The sequence below is a fragment of the Vipera ursinii genome (assembly GCF_947247035.1).
Source record: "Vipera ursinii genome assembly, chromosome: 2".
NCBI classification, from domain to species: domain Eukaryota; kingdom Metazoa; phylum Chordata; class Lepidosauria; order Squamata; family Viperidae; genus Vipera; species Vipera ursinii.
The window spans coordinates 25092299-25111017 of NC_139513.1; the positions used below are offsets into that span (position 1 = coordinate 25092299).

The window sequence follows — 18719 nt, forward strand, 5'->3', positions numbered from 1 at the left end:
AGGCTCTCCTGGCTAGCAGCAATTCAATGACACATACAACATTATAGCTCAGTTATTTTGGAACAAAATCTTGTAAGTAAGCAGGAGGCTTGCAGACCCTCGTAGAATGCCTGAGAGAGCCAGGCACTCCCCGGTCTACCAGCTTGCCCACCGAGCTGGGTAGACCAGGGTCCATACGTTCAAGCGAGTCTGGCTGACTTGGAATTCTCTGGTTGGCCATTTCCGGTCGGCCCACCCCAGAGTCTAATCCATCTGCAGAGTTAGCACAGTGGCTGTAGTGTTCTGGTTGACTATCTCCATCAGGGACCCCATGTTGCACTCCTGGGCTTTGCCCCCCTACGACCACCTCCCAGTTGCTCTGACTGCATGGGACCTCAGAGCATAAGGACTGATCGGCCTGGCTGCTGGTTTGCAGCCCGTGGATGGGACCTGGAGTGAAGTCCTCGCTTTGTGGCCATTCTGGACAACGCTTTCTAAGCTGATTGATATGGCAACAAATGACTCGCCCACCTTCTAGGCCTAACCTCATCAGACATGTAACGTCTGCACCATTTCATCCTTCTTCTAATGGACAAGCCGAATACATGGTGAGGACAACAAAGGAGGCACTCAAGCGTATTGGCACAGGTGACTGGCATCACAGATTGGCAGATTTTTTACTCTGCCAGCATTCTACGCCCTGCACTGCTACAGGTAAAAGTCCTGCTGAACTACCTTGGGGGAGGCATTTGATTACTAAACTGGACAGGTTGCATCCAGACAGAGTGGCAACAGAAGCCTCTCGACCAAAACCCCTGAGGGGGCTGCACATGGGCGATTGGGTTTGGGCCAGAAACTATGGTCCAGGGAATTTATGGGTTCCTGGTCAAATAACCAAGGCATCTGGACCCCTAGCTTATGAAGTGGGGTTGGAGGGAGGGCGACTGGTCAGAAGACACATCAACCAACTCAGGAAAAGGTTTTCGGAATGGTCACTAAGTGAGGACTGCGGCATAAGTCCCTCCCAAGGTCCTCCAACTGGTAGCCAAGCCAGCCCACACTGTAACCACCAGGGTTTTCCCTTCTCAGCAGAAGTGGAATCTGACCGGGAAGCACGGAAGTGCAACATGGAACCCCTGACCAAGCGAGCCAGCCGAACCTCAGCAACCACTGTGCCTACTCTGCAGAACAGACTGACTCTGGAGTGGGCCAACCTGGGGAGGCCAGCCAGAGCATTTCGATTCCCCTTACCACTGGGTAAGCTGGTAGACCACAAAGTGACGGGAACTTCAAGACGTTCCTCTAGGCCACACAAGCCTCCTGCGTACCTCACAGACTATATTGTAAAATAAAGTGATGTATAGTGTTGTGAAACTTGTACCACTACCTACAGAAACTTGGGCATTGTGAAACTGCCATTACTGCATTGTAAGCCTGTTCATGAGATGTTGTTTAATCTCATTGTAGCTCTTACTGCTTTGGTAAGCCTGTTCAGACGTTGTTTAATTCCACTGTAGCCACAGCGAATTTATGATTTATGATTTATGATTTATTTTTTATTATTTTCATTACGGGTGTTGGGAGTGATTAATAAGCCTTGACAGTTGTTAAGACTATTTTAAGGGTGGCATAGTCTGATCTAAGAGGGGAGGGGTGTTATGTATTGGGCTTGTGGTGTTACACCACGTGCGGTGCTGGAGGAGCTAATGGCTCTCCAGCAACCCAGACAGGCCATCTCTGGTCCTGCAATTGGTCAGCCCCAGGCGGCAAGCGTGGGCTCAAACCTATTGGCTGCCGCCTAGGGGCTAGACTATATACTGTGGGTGGTTGCGGCCCAAGCTTCAGTACAGTTCCAGCAAGAATAAAAGTATGAGTTATTCTGTACTCAGCCTCGTGTCAGCATTCCTGCTCTCCAGAGCCCATGACTTAACAGGTAGCATGTTGTTGTTTTTCCCTGTGTGAATTTTATTCCTTGGAATATGTTGTTGATTGTTTTGTATGTTGTTGATTGTTTCTCTACTTGTTCTTTTTTTATTATGACAAAGCTGTTATCTTCATATTGGGTCCATACTTTTGGCTGTATGTGTGGGAGTGCCATAGTTTCAATAAAGTGTTATAGTTTTATTATACCATACTGACTTTAATAACCTTTCCCATTTGTCATAAACCTAGTTCTAATCTATACAGTATAATACTCTATAAATATTGATTCTGCATTTGTCCTTTTTATGTGTGTTTTTTTTCTTTTGTTTGATGTAATACCTTTTTAATGACAAATACTTGCTTTTCCTTTCCCCTATGTCTCCTTTATCTTTTCTAAATCATTCTCAGGTTGTAGAAGAATTAAAAAGGACTAACTGCAGCTACATACTAAATAAATACGACACCTACTCAACGAAGGTATTTGGATTGAGCCTTGAAACCATGTCTCCAAACAGTACAGTTTGTGGCGGGGTGGGGTGGAGTAATTTTTAAGGTATATTATCGTGTTCTTCTTAGGGTATCATTAGAATATGAGACAAATTACTTACTGAACCATCTGAGGGTTTCAAATACTAAAATGAACTGTGATCCAAAGAGCAAGATGGGAGTCAGTGACAGTGGTGTTATTGAAGATCCACCTGCTTTTATGAGGTTTTTATTTGCACATGCAACACAGTAAAACACAAATTGGAGGGACCTCCTTGTCATGCAGGATTCATAGCAATTGACTGTGTCCCCCCTAAAGCCATGCAATGGCCTTCCTTCTCAGGACATACAGATTGTACTACATGCTTAACTTGGTCCTCTTTTGTGCTCATGATGATTTAACTCTAAGCTGGCTAACAAGCATTCTATCTGGACTGAGACACTTGGACTGCAGCTTGTAAAGGATTTGGTCTAACGGAGAGGGTGGCCATATTATATTTAATAAATGAGATGGAATGCAATTAGTTCAAACAGCAAGCTACCATGTTGTCTGACTGGACAACGCCCCTTCTGCTTTGCCCTCCCAAATTCTGGGTCAGAATTGGCATGTACACTTTTATAAGTGTATCATTAAATTAAATGTATATGTGCAAAGTTAAAGCACTGAAATGCAGTGTTGTTGTTGTTAGCTATGAAGTCGTGTCCAACCCATCACAACCCTATGGACAACGTTCTTCCAGGCCTTCCTGTCCTCTACCATCTTCTGGAGTCCATTGAAGCTCACACCTATTGCTTCAGTGACTCCATCCAGCCACCTCATCCTCTGTCATCCCCTTCTTCTCTTGCCCTCAACCTTTCCCAGCATTAGTCTCTTCTCCAGTGAGTCCTTCCTTCTCATTAGGTGGCCAAAGTATTTGAGTTTTAGCTTCAGGATCCGGCCTTCTAAAGAGCAGTCAGGGTTGATCTCCTCTAGGACTGACCGGTTTGATTGCCTTGCAGTCCAAGGGACTCGCAGGAGTCTTCTCCAGCACCATAGTTCAAAGACCTCAATTCTTTGGCGCTCGGCCTTTCTTATGGTCCAACTTTCACTGCCATACATTGCAACTGGGAAGACCATAGTCTTGACTATACGCACTTTGGTTGACAGGGTGATGTCTCTGCTTTTTAGTGTGCTGTCTAGATTTGTCATGGCTTTCCTCCCGAGGAGCAAGCATCTTTTAATTTCTTGGCTACAGTCCCCATCTGCAGTGATCTTGGAGCCCAGGAAAATAAAATCTGTCACTACCTCCATTTCTTCCCCATCTATTTGCCAGGAATTGAGAGGGCTGGATGCCATGATCTTGGTTTTCTTAATGTTAAGTTTCAACCCAACTTTTGCACTCTCCTTCTTCACCCGCAACAAGAGGCTCTTTAGTTCTTCTTCACTTTCTGCCATTAGAGTGGTATCATCTGCATATCTTAGGTAGTTGATGTTTCTTCCGGCAATCTTAATTCCAACTTTTGATTCATCTAGCCCTGCTTTTCTCATGATGTGCTCTGCATATAAGTTAAATAGGCAGGGCAAAAGTATACAGCCTTGCTGGACTCCTTTCCCAATTTTGAACCAATCAGTGGTTCTGTGTCCAGTTCTCACTTTTTCTTCTTGGCCCAGATATAGGTTTCTCAAGAGACAAATAAGATGGTCTGGTATTCCCATCTCTTTAATAACTTGCCACAGTTTGTTATGATCCACACAATCAAAGGCTTTAGCATAGTCAATGAAGCAGAAGTAGATGTTTTTCTGGAACTCTCTAGCTTTCTCCATGATCCAGCATATGTTGGCAATTTGATCTCTAGTTCCTCTGCCTCTTCAAAATCCTGCCTATACTTCTGGTAGTTCTCGATCCACATACTGCTGGAGTCTAGCTTGTGGGATTTTAAGCATAACTTTACTAGCATGAGAAATGAGTGCAATGGTGCGATAGTTTGAACATTCTTTGGCACTGCCTTTCTTTGGAATTGGAATGTAAACTGATCTTTTCCAATCCTGTGGCCACTGTTGAATTTTCCAAATTTGCTGGCAAATGGAGTGTAGCACTTTTACTGCATCGTCTTTTAAGATTTTGAATAGCTCAGCTGGAATACTGTCACCTCCACTAGCTTTGTTGTTGCTCAGCTTTTCTAAAGCCCACTTCACTTCACATTCTAGGATGTCTGGCTCGAGGTCAGTGATCACCTCATTGTGATTATCAGGGACGTTAAGCTCATTCTTGTATAGTTCTTCTGTGTAATTTTGCCACCTCTTCTTAATCTCTTCTGCCTCTGTTAGGTCCCTGCCATTTTGGTCCTTTATCATGCCCATTTTTGCATGAAACGTTCCCTTCATCTCTCCAATTTTCTTGAAAAGAACTCTGATCCTCCCTATTCTATTGTTTTCTTCTATTTCTTTGCACTGTTCACTTAAGAAGGCATTTTCTTCTAGCTATTCTCTGGAATTCTGCATTCAATTGGGCATATCTTTCTTTTTCTCCATTGCCTTTTGCTTCCCTCCTTTCCTCAGCTATTTGTAAAGCTTCCTCAGACAGCCATTTTGCTTTCTTGCATTTTTTTTCCTTTGGGATGGTTTTGGTTGCTACCTGTTGTACAATGTTGCAAACCTCTGTCCATAGTTCTTCAGGCACTCTGTATATCAGATCTAATTCCTTAAATCTATTTGTCACCTCTACTGTATATTCAACAGGGATATGATTTAATTCATACCTGAGTGGCCTAGTGCTTTTCCCTACTTTATTCAGTTTAAGCCTAAACTTTGCAATGAGAAGCTCATGGTCTGAGCCACAGTCAGCTCCTGGTCTTGTTTTTACTGACTGTATAGAGCTTCTCCATCTTTGGCTGCAGAGCACATAGTCAATCTGATTTCTGTGTTGACCGTCTGGTGATGTCCATGTGTAGAGCCGTCTCTTGGGTTGTTGGAAAAGAGTGTTTGCTATGACCATGGTATTCTATCAGCCTGTGCCCTGCTTCATTTTGTACTCCAAGGCCAAACTTGCCTGTTATTCCAGTTATCTTTTAGCTTCCTACTTTAGCATTCCAATCCCCCATGATGATAAGGACATCATTTTTGGGTGTTAGTTCTATAAGGTGCTGTAGGGCTTCATAGAACCAGTCAATTTCATCCTCTTCAGCACCGGTGGTTGGGGCATAGACTTGGACTACTGTGATATTGAATGGTTTGCCTTGGATTCAAACTGAGATCATTCTGTCATTTTGAGGATTGTATCCCAGTATTGCTTTTCCTACTCTTTTATTGACTATGAAGGCTACTCCATTTCTTCTGAGGGATTCTTGCCCGCAGTAGTATATCTGATGGTCATCTGAATTAAATTCACCCATTCCTGTCCATTTTAGTCCGCTGATACCTAAGATGTCGATGTTCAGTCTTGTCATCTCTTGTTTGACCACGTCCAGCTTTCCTTGATTCATGGATCTTACATCCCAGGTTCCTATGGAGAAAAAATCTTTAAGCATCGGACTTTCCTTTCACCACCAGACACATCCACAGCTGAGCGTCCTTTCGGCTTTGGCCCAGTCGCTTCATTCTTTCTGGCGCTACTAGTACTAGCCCTCTGCTCTTCCCCAGTAGCATATTGGATGCCTTCCGACCTGAGGGGCTCATCTTCCAGCGTCATATCGTTTTGCCTTTTGGTACTGTCCATAGGGTTTTCATGGCAAAGATAATGGAGTGGGTTGCCATTTCCTTCTCCAGTGGATCAGGTTTTGTCAGAACTCTCTGCTATGACCTTTCCATCTTGGGTGGCCCTCCACGGCATAGCTCATAGCTTCATTGAATTACACAAGCCCCTTCGCCAAGACAAGGCAGTAATCCATGAAGGGGATATTCATGGATGCACAACGACAAACTTTAAAATATAGAATCCCTTCCTATTGTAACCTTGCTTGAGATTTCCCCATGCATTGCTAGTATCATTTCAAGCTTTATCCCTTATATTGAACATCATGTACAAATAGTCCTCAACTTACAACTGTTCGTTTAGTGACCGTTCAAAGTTACAAAAGTGATTTATGACTGTTTTTCACACGTATGACCATAGCATTTCTGTGCTCATGTGGTGGAAATTAAGGCAACTGACTCATATTTATGACCTTTGCAGGTTGTAAAATGGGGCAAAACTCACTTAACAATTCACTCGCTTAGCAACAGAAAATTTGGGTTCAGTTGTGGTTGTCAGTTGAGGATTACCTGTATATTGCTTTCAACAAAATGGAAGTTATTTAAAAGACTGATTATTCCCCTGGAGGTGATTAAGTGGAACAATAACAGAATGATTCTGCTTTGTGCTTAAACCCCTAACTCAACACCTCCTCAGATTTAGAAAATTTGTCCTATTTGCAGCCCACCAGTTACAATCTGAAATCAAAGTTCTTGCTTTGAAAGGATATTCTTGGACAATATATTGGAGACAAATTTCAGAATTTCTCTTCCCAAAACAGGAGTATCTAATTAAAGAAGGAAATCTGAGTCGTGGAGCTGTCGATATGATTGGAGACTTAATGAATCAAGATTCTGGCTATTATGTGTCTTTTATTGAGAGCCTGAAAAATGATATCTTCGCTTATGAAAAAAGGTAAGCAAACCTATCTCACTTGGATTAAATGATTTCCTCATCATTGTCTCATTTTAAAGATGAAATCCCTTGTTTATCCATTGAATGATCCATTGGAATCTGCAAGGGTATGGAGATAAAAATCTGAAAGAGAGCAGGCTCATGAAACAGTCAAATCCTCACCTCATTGGTGTGGGAATGCACACAAACCCTTAACTCTTTGCTGCCAACTAATGTCCTGGCAGCAGCTAGGAAATCTGGCATGGCTAGGTTGGGTATCTGTTAACCCAAACCCCAAGCTGGCAATTGAAACCAACTCTAACATAATATTGCAGTTGCAAGAAATGCCACTTATCAATAATGGTAACATTATCGCTAGATATTAATTTTTGTATCTGTTAGAAATGGCATATGAAAAAGATTGCCATTTGTGCGGACTTGTTCTCTATGTAACATCTACTCTGCTTTAATTAAACCATTAGATTAACAGTTGCTACATATTCTTTCTGAAGCATCCTGTAAAAAAAACCTTGGAACTAACATTCTGGACTATAAAGATAGCATTTCATGTTAAACCATTCTACAAGAGACAAAGTACATTACCCTTTGTATTTCACAGTTAATTCTAAAAAAGTATCAGAATTCACACAGTCAGTTTCTGTATCAAGGCTTGTATAGTGTTTGCTTACCCAAGCTATGCACAAGTAAATAGGAACTAAGTTGTTCATTTCAGCTCAGGTATAAATGTCCCTTTTTATATTCTCTCTCATCTCAGATTTACGTAGTCCTATTTGACAGATCTTTCTGAGTAGACAGCTTGAGATAATGCCATCTTCTCTTTCAAACATAAAATATTTTTACATAAAATATATTAGAAATGTAATCTAAGTATTAAACAAAAGTATTATGGTAGTAATATCTTTTGTTTAATGGCCCTTCCTGATGAGATCCCAGATATGGTATTGTTCTGTACCAGCCTGCTACCGGCCCTGCAACAAAAGCAGGGACAACCCCTTTACAAACGGCAAAAGGCTGGAATAACGTCTGCCACATTTATTACTACAAAAACAAACAAGACACGAACCAAGATGCAGGAGCTTTGAAACACTATCCGAGCGGTTGCTTTCAGCAAACCAGCCCTCCCCACACATTCCCTTTATAAAGAGTTCAGGGCGTGGCTTCTCTCTCCCTCCTTCCGAGAAGCCCCACAGCCTTCCTCTGTTTACTCCTACTTGACTGCCTCCTGCGTCGGGCGTCCTTGAACAGGGCCAGCTGTGGGTCATCTTCGTCCACACTGTCAGGCTCACACAGCTGGGTCTCCATGGTGACCAAGTGGGAGGGGCCTGCCTGAGGGCTATCATCAACAAGATCTTTAACCCCCTCAGTCTTCAACACCCCCCTCCTCCTCTGAGTCGTCCGACCCAACTGCCGAACCCACAGGCTGACCCTGAATCACAACACTATCCCGCACCGCAGGGCCATTCCCCCGGGTCTGCCGATCCGGATGCGGTCGGGATGGGAATTGTTCATGAAAAGCGGTCACCAACGCAGGGGCATGAACGGCGGTCGCGTCTTCCCAGGTGAAGTCCTCTGGTCCGTAACCTTTCCATTCAATCAGGTACTGGAAACGATCTTTCAGCCAACGGGAATCCCTGATGCTGGCGACCTTGTACTCGGGGGTGCTGCCTCCATCACGAGGTCCTGATGGGGGAGGTTCCACTCGGCGGAGTGGACAGGCCGGTTGCTCAGGGACCAACAGAGACCGATGAAAGACTGGGTGCACGGGCAGGGAACGTGGCAGAGTTAAGCGATAGGCGACCGGATTGATGACAGCCTCGACTGGGAACGGTCCTAAATATCGGTGATCTAACTTTCTCACCGGCCGTGTTGACGGTAGGTTCCTGGTGGACAACCAGACCCGATCTCCCACCGATAGTGGAGGCGTATCCCGTCTTGACCGATCAGCAAACCTTTTGTAATCGGCCTTGGCCTTCTCTAACTGACGTCGCACCAATCGATGGATCGCCTGTAACTCTGCCATGAAGTCGTTCGCTGCCGGCTCCGGTGAGTCCACGGGAGAAAGGGGGAAAAACCAGGGGTGATATCCCACATTGGCCAAGAACGGTGTCATCTGTGTGGAGGTGTGCTGTGAATTGTTAAATGCAAACTCAGCTATGGCCAGATAGTCCACCCAATTGTTTTGCTGCAGATTGACGTAGCAGCGAAGATATTGTTCCAGGATACCAATGACCTTCTCGGTTCCCCCGTCAGTTTGAGGATGATGAGGACGAGAGGCAAATCTTGATATCCAACGCATGCATCAACTCCTGCCAGAAGCGGGCTGTAAACTGGGCCCCCCTATCAGACACGACTCTATCAGGGAGGCTGTGCAGCCGAAACACCTGCTGAATGAACATACAACTAGTGGCGCGGGCTGACGGTAAGCCGCGACAGGGGATGAAGTGCGCCATCTTGGTCAGCATGTCCACCACCACATACACTGTCGTAAAACCAGAGGATGGGGGTAAATCCATCAGAAGGTCCATGGACACAGCCCCCCAGGGTCTTTTGGGTGTTGGCAAAGGCTGCAGTAATCCAGGCGGGGCCCCTGTCGCTGACTTGGCCTGCCTGCATGGGATGCAGGAGGTAACATAGGACTGGACGTCGTGTTGGACTCAGGGCCACCAGAAGGTACGGGAGACCAGGTTCAGGGTCTTGAACAGGCCAAAATGCCCCGCCGCCGGGTTATCGTGACACTGGCTGAGGATGAGTCCCCTGAGTGGCCCTCCCGGAACGTAGAGCCGGTCACGATAATACAAGAGTCCATCCATGACCGTCCAAGGAGAATGTGGCCCCACCTCCTCCTTCCGCTGAGCCACCCATACCTCCTGCTGCTGTGCCTCCCAGATCCAAGCCCATATATCAACCGGCTCCCGCACCACAGCAAAAGACTCGACGGGAATCACTGTCCTGGGCAGAAGCTTGTCTTCCACTCGGGAATATTCGGGCTTCCTGGACAGAGCATCCGCTCTTTGATTGTGCCCGCTAGGTATGTACCGAACCCAGAAGTCAAACCTCGCAAAGAAAAGAGACCACCGGATCTGGCGTTGGTTCAAATTCCGAGCGGTCTGCAGGCTTTCCAAATTCTTATGGTCCGTCCGGACCTCGATTTGATGCCGCGCTCCCTCCAGATGATGCCTCCAGGCCTCAAACGCCGCTTTGATGGCCAGCAGCTCCTTCTCCCAGATTGTATAATTGCGTTCCGAAGGGTTCAGTTTTCGTGAATGGTAGGCGCAAGGGAAGAGGGTACCGCTGGGCGTCGTTGCCTGGAGTAACACTGCCCCAATGGCAATGTCGGAGGCGTCCGCCTCCACAACAAACGGCCGTTGCGGGTCAGGATGCTTCAAGATGGGCTCCTTCATGAAGGCTTCCTTCAAAGTCTGGAAAGCCTGTTGTTCTGGAGCGTTCCACTGGAACCGAGTCTTCTTCTGCAGGAGCCGGGTGAGGGGGGCTGTCAAGGCAGCAAACCCAGGGATGAAAGTTCGGTAATAGTTGGCGAACCCAAGAAGTCGCTGAACATCCTTCACGCAATGCGGGGGTTGCCAACTCTGCAAAGACTCAACCTTACTCGGCTCCATGGCGATGCCCTCAGGAGAAATGCGGTGACCCAGGAAATCGATGGTCACCCGGTAGAACTGGCACTTCTCCAACTTGGCAAACAGCCAATGTTCTCGGAGTCACTGCAGGACCTGATGGAGATGCTGATGGTGCACCTCACGCGACGGGGAGTAGATCAGGATGTCGTCCAAGTAGATCACGACAAACTGATCCAACAAATCCCGGAAAATGTCATTCATGAAATGATGAAACACAGCAGGGGCGTTGGTCAGGCCAAACGGCATCACCGTGTACTCAAAATGTCCGTAACGAGTACCAAACGCCGTCTTCCACTCATCACCCGGCCGAACCCTGACGAGGTTGTAAGCTCCACGCAGGTCCAGTTTCGTGAAGATCTTAGCCTCCCGGAGTCGGTCGAAGAGTTCGGGGATGAGGGGCAGCGGGTAACGGTTGCGCACCGTGATGGCGTTGAGTTTCCTATAATCGCAGCAAAGCCGCAATTCGCCCGACTTCTTTTTGACGAAGAGCACGGGTGCAGACACTGGCGAGGACAAGGGCCGGATGAAACCGCGAGCCAAATTCTTCTCCAGAAAGTCCCGCAATGCAGCCAACTTGGGGTCCGACATGGAATACAAAGGCCCCACTGGGAGAGGCGCATCAGGGACTAAGTCAATGGGGCAGTCATAGGGCCTGTGCGGGGGTAATTGATCCGCCTCTGTCTCGCTGAACACATCAGCAAAGTCGGACAGTTCGGGAGGCAAGGAAACCCCTGGGAAACCCTCCACCTGGCCGGCACAGATATGGCGGGAGTGGTCCACGCACTGCAAGCTTGGGAAGGTGACCAAGTTCTGTGACCAATAGATCTGTGGGTCATGCGCCCGGAGCCACGCCAGTCCCAAGACCATGGGGAAGTGCAGATCTGAGGTGATATAGAACTGGATGGCCTCCACATGGGAACTGATGGCCATACATAATGGTTGCGTGGCGGCCGTAATAGGCCCAGACAGGAGCACTCGACCATCGATAGTCTCCACTAACATGGGCGGATCCACCGGGCACTGGGGAACAGCCCATTTGGCCACAAATGCTGAGTCCATAAAATTTGTGGTGGCCCCAGAGTCAATTAAGGCATGGACTGGAATCCCCTCTGGCTTGCCAGGAAGGATCAGACGTGCCTCCAAAATCAAATGCCGTGGAGGTCCACAGGCAGCATCGGAAAGACGTCGCTCAGTGTTGTTGTGGGACGCCCGATCTATCACACCGTCTAGATCGGGCTCGGGGCGTTTCCCGACAGAAAAGTAGGGGACTTTCTCGGGGCAGGCTCGGTCACTGATGCCCGCTGTCGCTTCTTTGGGCAAAAAGCAGCCAAATGCCCAGGGTCCCCACAGTAAAAACACAACCCCCCCGATCGTCGTCTGTTCATTTCAGTCACCGATAGACGAGACCTGGCAGCACCCAGCTCCATTGGCTCCTCCCTTTGAACTGGGGGCTCACGCACAACAGGGGCGGCAGGGGTCTGTGGGGTGGCACGGCGACTCCTTCGCTGCTGCAACCGAGCATCGATCCGCAGGCAGAGATGGATCAGCCCATTCAGGTCTGAGGGAATATCCACACGGGCCAGCTCATCCAACATCTCCTCCGACAATCCATCCTGGAAGGCATCCACGAGCGCAGCCTCATTCCAGGCGGAATCCTGGCTAAGCAGCCGAAAATCACTGATATAGCCCTGTAGGGGGCGTTGACCCTGCCTCAGAGCTTTCAGGCGTCGAGTAGCAGTCTGTGTCTTAATAGGGTCCTCATACATCAGACGCATATGATCACAAAACCCCACAAAGTTTTCAAGTTTCAAGTTTTATTTAATTTGTATACCGCCCTTCTCCTTGGTAGGGACTCAGGGCGGTTCACAGGGCATATATAAAAAAACGATACAAAAATTAAAAAAGATTAAACCAATGCCCAGTTAAAAACAGTAATACAATTCTAAAACAACAATTTAAAACCCATAATCCCCCGTCAGGCCAGACCAGCTAATTCAAATAGGTGGGTCTTCAGGCCACGACGGAAAGTTCGGAGGTCTGATGCCATCCGGAGCTCCACCGGCAGTTGGTTCCATAATGCCGGAGCGCCCACAGAGAAGGCTCTCCCCCTGGGGGCCACCAGTCGGCATTCCCTGACTGGCGGCACCCTGAGGAGGCCCTCTCTGTGGGAACGCACAGGGCGGAGGGGAGTTGATGCCGGCAGCAGGTGGTCCCCGAGGTAACCCGGACCCATGCCATGTAAGGACTTAAAGATCATAACCAAAACCTTGAGTTGTCCAACAATGGGCTAGGTTGAGCCAGCAGAGGCGTGCCCCAACGAGCTGCATCACCCGAAAGAAGGCTTAACACAAACCCCACCTTATCCTGGTCAGTGGGGAAATCAGCTGCTCTTACGCTGATAAAGAGCTGGCATTGTCCCAGGAAAGCAGGAAACAGTTCCGGAGTGCCTGTAAATTTATCCGGCATTGCAACTTGGCATTTTCTCCTGGGTGGGGGTGATGGTGGGGATGCAGCATGAACCTGAGCTTGCAGTTGAGCCACCTGAGCTGCCAGCAAAGTGAGTTGCTGAGTGAGCTGGGCATTCTCAGCACGTAGCTGCTCCATAATATTAGTAAGGGGTGGGTGGCGGAAAGCAAACTGTTCTGTACCAGCCTGCTACCGGCCCTGCAACAAAAGCAGGGATGACCCCTTTACAAACGGCAAGAGGCTGGAATAACGTCTGCCACATTTATTACTACAAAAACAAACAAGACACGAACCAAGATGCAGGAGCTTTGAAACACTATCCGAGCGGTTGCTTTCAGCAAACCAGCCCTCCCCACACATTCCCTTTATAAAGAGTTCAGGGCATGGCTTCTCTCTCCCTCCTTCCGAGAAGCCCCACAGCCTTCCTCTGTTTACTCCTACTTGACTGCCTCCTGCGTCGGGCGTCCTTGAACAGGGCCAGCTGTGGGTCATCTTCATCCACACTGTCAGGCTCACACAGCTGGGTCTCCATGGTGACCAAGTGGGAGGGGCCTGCCTGAGGGCTATCATCAGCAAGATCTTCAACCCCCTCAGCAAGGTCTTCAACACCCCCCTCCTCCTCTGAGTCGTCCGACCCAACTGCCGAACCCACAGGCTGACCCTGAATCACAACAGGTATCACTAGATATTGTAACATTGTAAGCCGCCCAGAGGCACCTCATGGTGAAATGGGTGGCAAACAAATATGATAAGCAAACACCATAAATAATAGAGAGCGAAGTCAAAATAAGAATAAAGAATGTTGTTTGCTTTCTATCAAATCTGCTGCCAACTTCTTCCAGAACTGTTTTCATTTCATCGTCTTGTGACAAAATGTCTTTTTATTCACTAATATCATTATCCAATTTTAGCAGAGCAGGTTTTTACTTCCTCTGTCCCATTTGGTCTTCCAGATATGATGAAATTGTTGGTGGAATGGATCAGTTGCCTATATCCATGTATCAAGCCATTAAGGATAGTGTGAGTTTCAATGCCCGAGTAATCAAGATACAGCAGAATGCCGAGAAAGTCATAGTGACATATCAAACTGCAGCAAAGACCTTGTCATATGTGACAGCTGATTATGTCATCGTGTGCTCTACGTTAAAGGCCACCCGTCGCATCAGGTTTGAACCACCCCTTCCACCAAAAAAAGCGCATGCTTTGAGGTCTGTCCACTACAAAAGTGGCACCAAGATCTTCCTCACTTGCACTAAGAAATTTTGGGAGGATGATGGCATTCAGGGTGGGAGGTCCACAACTGATCTTCCATCTCGATTCATCTACTACCCTAACCATAACTTTACTAGTGGAGTTGGGATTATTATAGCCTACGTCCTTGCTGATGATGCCGATTTCTTTCAAGCTCTTGATTTCAAGGACTGTGGTGATATTGTCATTAATGACCTTTCATTCATCCATCAGCTGCCCAAGAAAGAGATCCAGGCCTTCTGTTATCCCTCAATGATTAAAAAATGGAGCCTGGATAAGTATGCTATGGGTGCTATAACCGCCTTCACTCCCTACCAATTTCAACATTTTAGTGAAGCGCTCATTACACCTGTAGGCAGAATTTTCTTTGCAGGGGAGCATATAGCCAAAGTTCATGGTTGGATAGATGGCGCAATTAAGTCAGGGCTATCAGCAGCAAGAGATGTGAATCGTGCTTCTGAGAATCCATCAGGAATCCACCTAATCAATGACAATGAACTTTAAGAAAGAGGTCAGCAATGTTTCAGACTAAAATTCCCAGAATACCAATTGGTAATTCTAGGAGCTCTAGTCCCAGGAGGTTGGAGCCAGGAGGAAGTGGGGGAAGTAAGCAGATTTGGCCTGGCTAAATTATATCAGCCAAAACATGTCAAAATATATAAGAGCATTTTAGAAGAAACAAAAATAAACCACAGAATGAAAAGGTTTATTGGGATGCCAGCCCAATTTGGAAAGGAAGTCCTCTCAAGACAATCTATATATATACTACTAAAACTTTCATTTCTGTAACATTTTACTGGGCAAAACAGTGCATCACAGGGCAGGACTTTTTGAACCAAAATACCTCTAATGGGCTAACTTGCAAAATACATCCACAATCTAGCACCCATGGCTTTCCTGGAATTAAAATTTAGCAAATGTTATGAAAGATTTTATGATACTTGCCTGAAATACATTAGAGTTGCAATAGGTATAGAGTTAGATTAGAAGACCTCCAAGGTCCCTTCCATTTCTGTTATTCTGACAAAAAAATATCATAAGACAGTTTATGTTATAATACAAGTTACCATAAAACATTTCCTGGGCTGATGTTTTACTGTGCTATACAGCTCACCATGGGCTATTTTCAAGGCAGATACGTCTGTGAATGTATCCCAACTTTTCCGTGAAAGTAATACATTGTTTTTGCTCTGCCATTGTTCAGGTGATTGAGGAATCTGGTAAAGAGTTATCTCTGAAGGGATGACCAGAAAGTCATGGGTTGTCTAGTGTTGCAATAAAGATAGGATCCTTCTGTTGCCCTTTCCAAAAAGTAATGGAAAAGAAACGTGCAATTGTTGTTAAAGTGGATTTGTGAGTTTATTTTAAAGGGTCTCATATATATGACGCTTGGGATGTCAAGCGTCTAGTGGTCCTAAGCTATGATTCCATATTTCCTGCAACCATCAAAGATTATCAGTGCTACAGTGTCATTGATGGAGAAGAAAACACATTATGGCATCAAGCAGGCCTGTAGACAACCTTAATTTGTAATTTCTCCAGTTTACAACCCTCCTCTGACTAGCGTTCTGAAAAACCGGGAATACAAACAATTATAATAAAAGCACATATTGTAATTTTCCCTGTTTCTTCCATTTGTTTGTTTGTTTGTTTTTGCTTTAGCTTGGGCCTGGAGATGGAGAAATCCCTGGGTCTCTAAACTAGCTGAATCAGTTTAAATTAATCTGGTTTTAAATTAAATGATTAAAATTATTTTTTAAATTAAAACCACTATAACAAAAATGCAAGATGCTTTGCATTTAGAACTGCTCATGAATAGTTTATGGGTGGGAAGAAATCTTAAATGAATGAAGACTACACTCTCAAAAAGATAAAGGTAGTAGTGCATTTTGTCAACTTTCACAATCTAATTGTGCAGACCAACTGTCAGAATTCCCAGGAGTGGACAGAAGTGAACAGACAAAATAGAAGAAGCTACTGTCTCCTTGAAGTTTCTCCATACAATCTTCTTGTTAACTTTCAACCACAGAATCATGATGGGTGAATGGAACAATTGTTTTTATTGGCATGTAAACTTTAGTATATGAACAACTGAGAAATAATTTTGTAGAATTAACCTAACAGTACAGAGACATGAAGAGCTGCTTAAAAACAAAGGAACTGCTTTATGAAGAATTGTCATTCTTCATATGGAAGATCATACAAATTATCTATGAAAAGCACAAACGTAGCCATACAAAAATTCTAATGCAATATTGCCATTTTTAAAACTGTCTTTCAATAAATAGTATCCCATTTTATAGCAACATGCCCCTAAAATTCACTATCCCCTAAAACAGTTTTTTTATAGTATAAATATGTAACAAAATAAATATGTAACCAAGGCATTGCCAGTTTAATAAATTCACCAGATTAACTACTTAATACTGTATGTTTCATTCTGGGAATATTATGTTAACCTACAAATTAATAGAAAGAGATGCTTTTTTTAATCCATCCAGGAGATTCTTGCTTATTTTTTCGAAGGCGGCTACGTCTATGGATCGACTGGGAAAAAAAAATGATCAGGAAAGACGTAGGCCGTATGGAGATGGCGATTATCTTTGCCAAATAAGTTTCAAAAGTAAATGTTTTTTAGAACCCCCATTTCTCAATATAACAGGTTGAGGGCATTTTAAGACTTGCATTTGTGATTCCCATTTCAAACCTCTCCTATATTTCCTATTCATTTCCTTTTTTAAAATTATACGTTTATGCCTCAATATGAGAACGCCAAAGAGGCTGACAGAAAGACCACCTGAACGAGTCCATGCCATCTCTAGGAGTTGAGGACCCCCTGAAACAGGCTTTTATTTGTAATTAAATTTCAGTCGTCTTACTCCTATTTATGATCAATCAGCAGTCACCTTTATCTTTCTGCATGAAGTATAGATTTCCAGTAATTAAGGAAGAAAAACCAAACACAATGAATTAAAGCTGCTAAAAGCCCGATTTATTTGGAAGACACGAATAAAGTCACTCGAATCCTATTGACCAGAAAAACCATACGGCAACTCTTTTCTCTCTTGGAAGCCCCATCTTCTACGCTGGTTTGTCCAGAGCAGTGGTGTCTCTCTGCTCAGCTGATTCCATTCAACAATAGGGAGAATTTGCTGGCATAACCTTAAATGTGGCGTTTGTATTGTCTGTGAAGATGATTGAAGATGGGCATCTGAGGCAGTGATAGGTTACAGGATTCAGTGGATTTCCTAAGGCAGCAAAATATTTTAAAGTCTCTAGGATATTTTTTAAGATCTTTGGTGCTCTCCCTTTGGCTCCTTGCAGGAGGATGCTTCTCTAAGCACATTCAGTGCTGGTGGGCTCGGGCGAGTGCTTGGTCAGCTCCTTTGTCATGGCTTCCTTCACGGCAGCTTGCACATCTGTGCCACTGTTGGACAGCTCGTTATTCTGGCTCAAATTCTCCACCTCTGTGGCCACATGGTCGTAGACATCGGTCATCAAGGTCTTCATCAGGCTCCTGGCCTTGGCCTCCATCCTCACCTTGGGCATCTGCCGAAGGACCCTGGAGGCAAACCGCCTTGGGGAGCAGATCCTCTCTGGACCACTGTCCGCTGACTTCGTGGCAGAGGCCTGCTTCACCCGACGCTTAGGACGAGCCTGGTGCTTCTTTTGTTTCCTAGGCTGCCGTTTCTTCTGCTTCCGCTTAGCTAGCTGATGCTTCTTTTGGATTTTCTTTCTCTTTGCATCTCTGACTTTCCTTTTGCCTTGCTGTCTGGCGGCCATTGTTCTTTTCTCTTGAAGCGCCTGCCTGAAATGTCGCCAGGTTTTTGCCAGACAAAATCACTCCTAGACAATAACATGCAAATGAGAGATCTGCATGGAGTATGCTGATTGGGTAACCCTACCTTCACTGTATCCATGAAACCCTTGTTACACAGGACAGGATTGTGACCTAATTTTTGTAATCTTCAAGAAATGAAGTTTAACTCTGCCACCCTTTTCTGGTTCAAGGATTTCCTGACCATATTTAAATTTTGCAATGAAAATTTATTTTTATTTTCTTCACTGATCATTATCCTCACCCTCAAATCTTGCTCTTATTCCCCAAATCCTTTTGATTTGATTTGGTTTGATGGAGCGCTCTGTGAGTGCTCGCATTGTCTGCATTTACGTCATGCATGCCGCTCCTCTTCCCACATACACACATGGCCACACACTATCACAATCACCTTCAATTTGGCTGGGGCCGAGGCGATTGCCTGTGATAACACCAAGGGCGGACAATTATTCAAGGAACCTTGGTTTTCTGACCACTCCTCGATTAATATTGACCTCCCCCCCGTGTATCAAGCCC

The 18719-nt window shown here is 45.6% G+C and overlaps 2 protein-coding genes across 5 annotated transcripts in view; one reads left to right on the forward strand and one right to left on the reverse strand.

Moving 5' to 3' along the window:
* LOC310636302 (L-amino-acid oxidase-like) overlaps positions 1-18719 on the forward strand; it is a gene marked incomplete at its 3' end in the record, with an annotated part of 81817 nt that overhangs the window by 27710 nt on the left and 35388 nt on the right. The window contains exons 5-7 of one of the 4 annotated variants that reach the window (XM_083356023.1): positions 2311-2379; positions 6880-7013; positions 14068-14820. The exons of 2 other annotated variants lie outside the window; for them this stretch is intronic. In XM_083356023.1, coding sequence (XP_083212149.1) covers positions 2311-2379; positions 6880-7013; positions 14068-14820 — 956 coding nt within the window. Of the gene's footprint in view, positions 1-2310; positions 2380-6879; positions 7014-14067; positions 14870-18719 lie in introns of those variants that run through there. One more of the 4 variants, XM_083356022.1, reaches the window with a different exon arrangement.
* Positions 17702-18148, reverse strand: LOC310636352 (uncharacterized protein; the record flags this gene model as incomplete). The annotated part of the gene is made up of 1 exon (XM_083356106.1): positions 17702-18148. One exon carries the CDS (start codon positions 18146-18148, stop codon positions 17702-17704), a length of 447 nt encoding a protein of 148 aa, XP_083212232.1.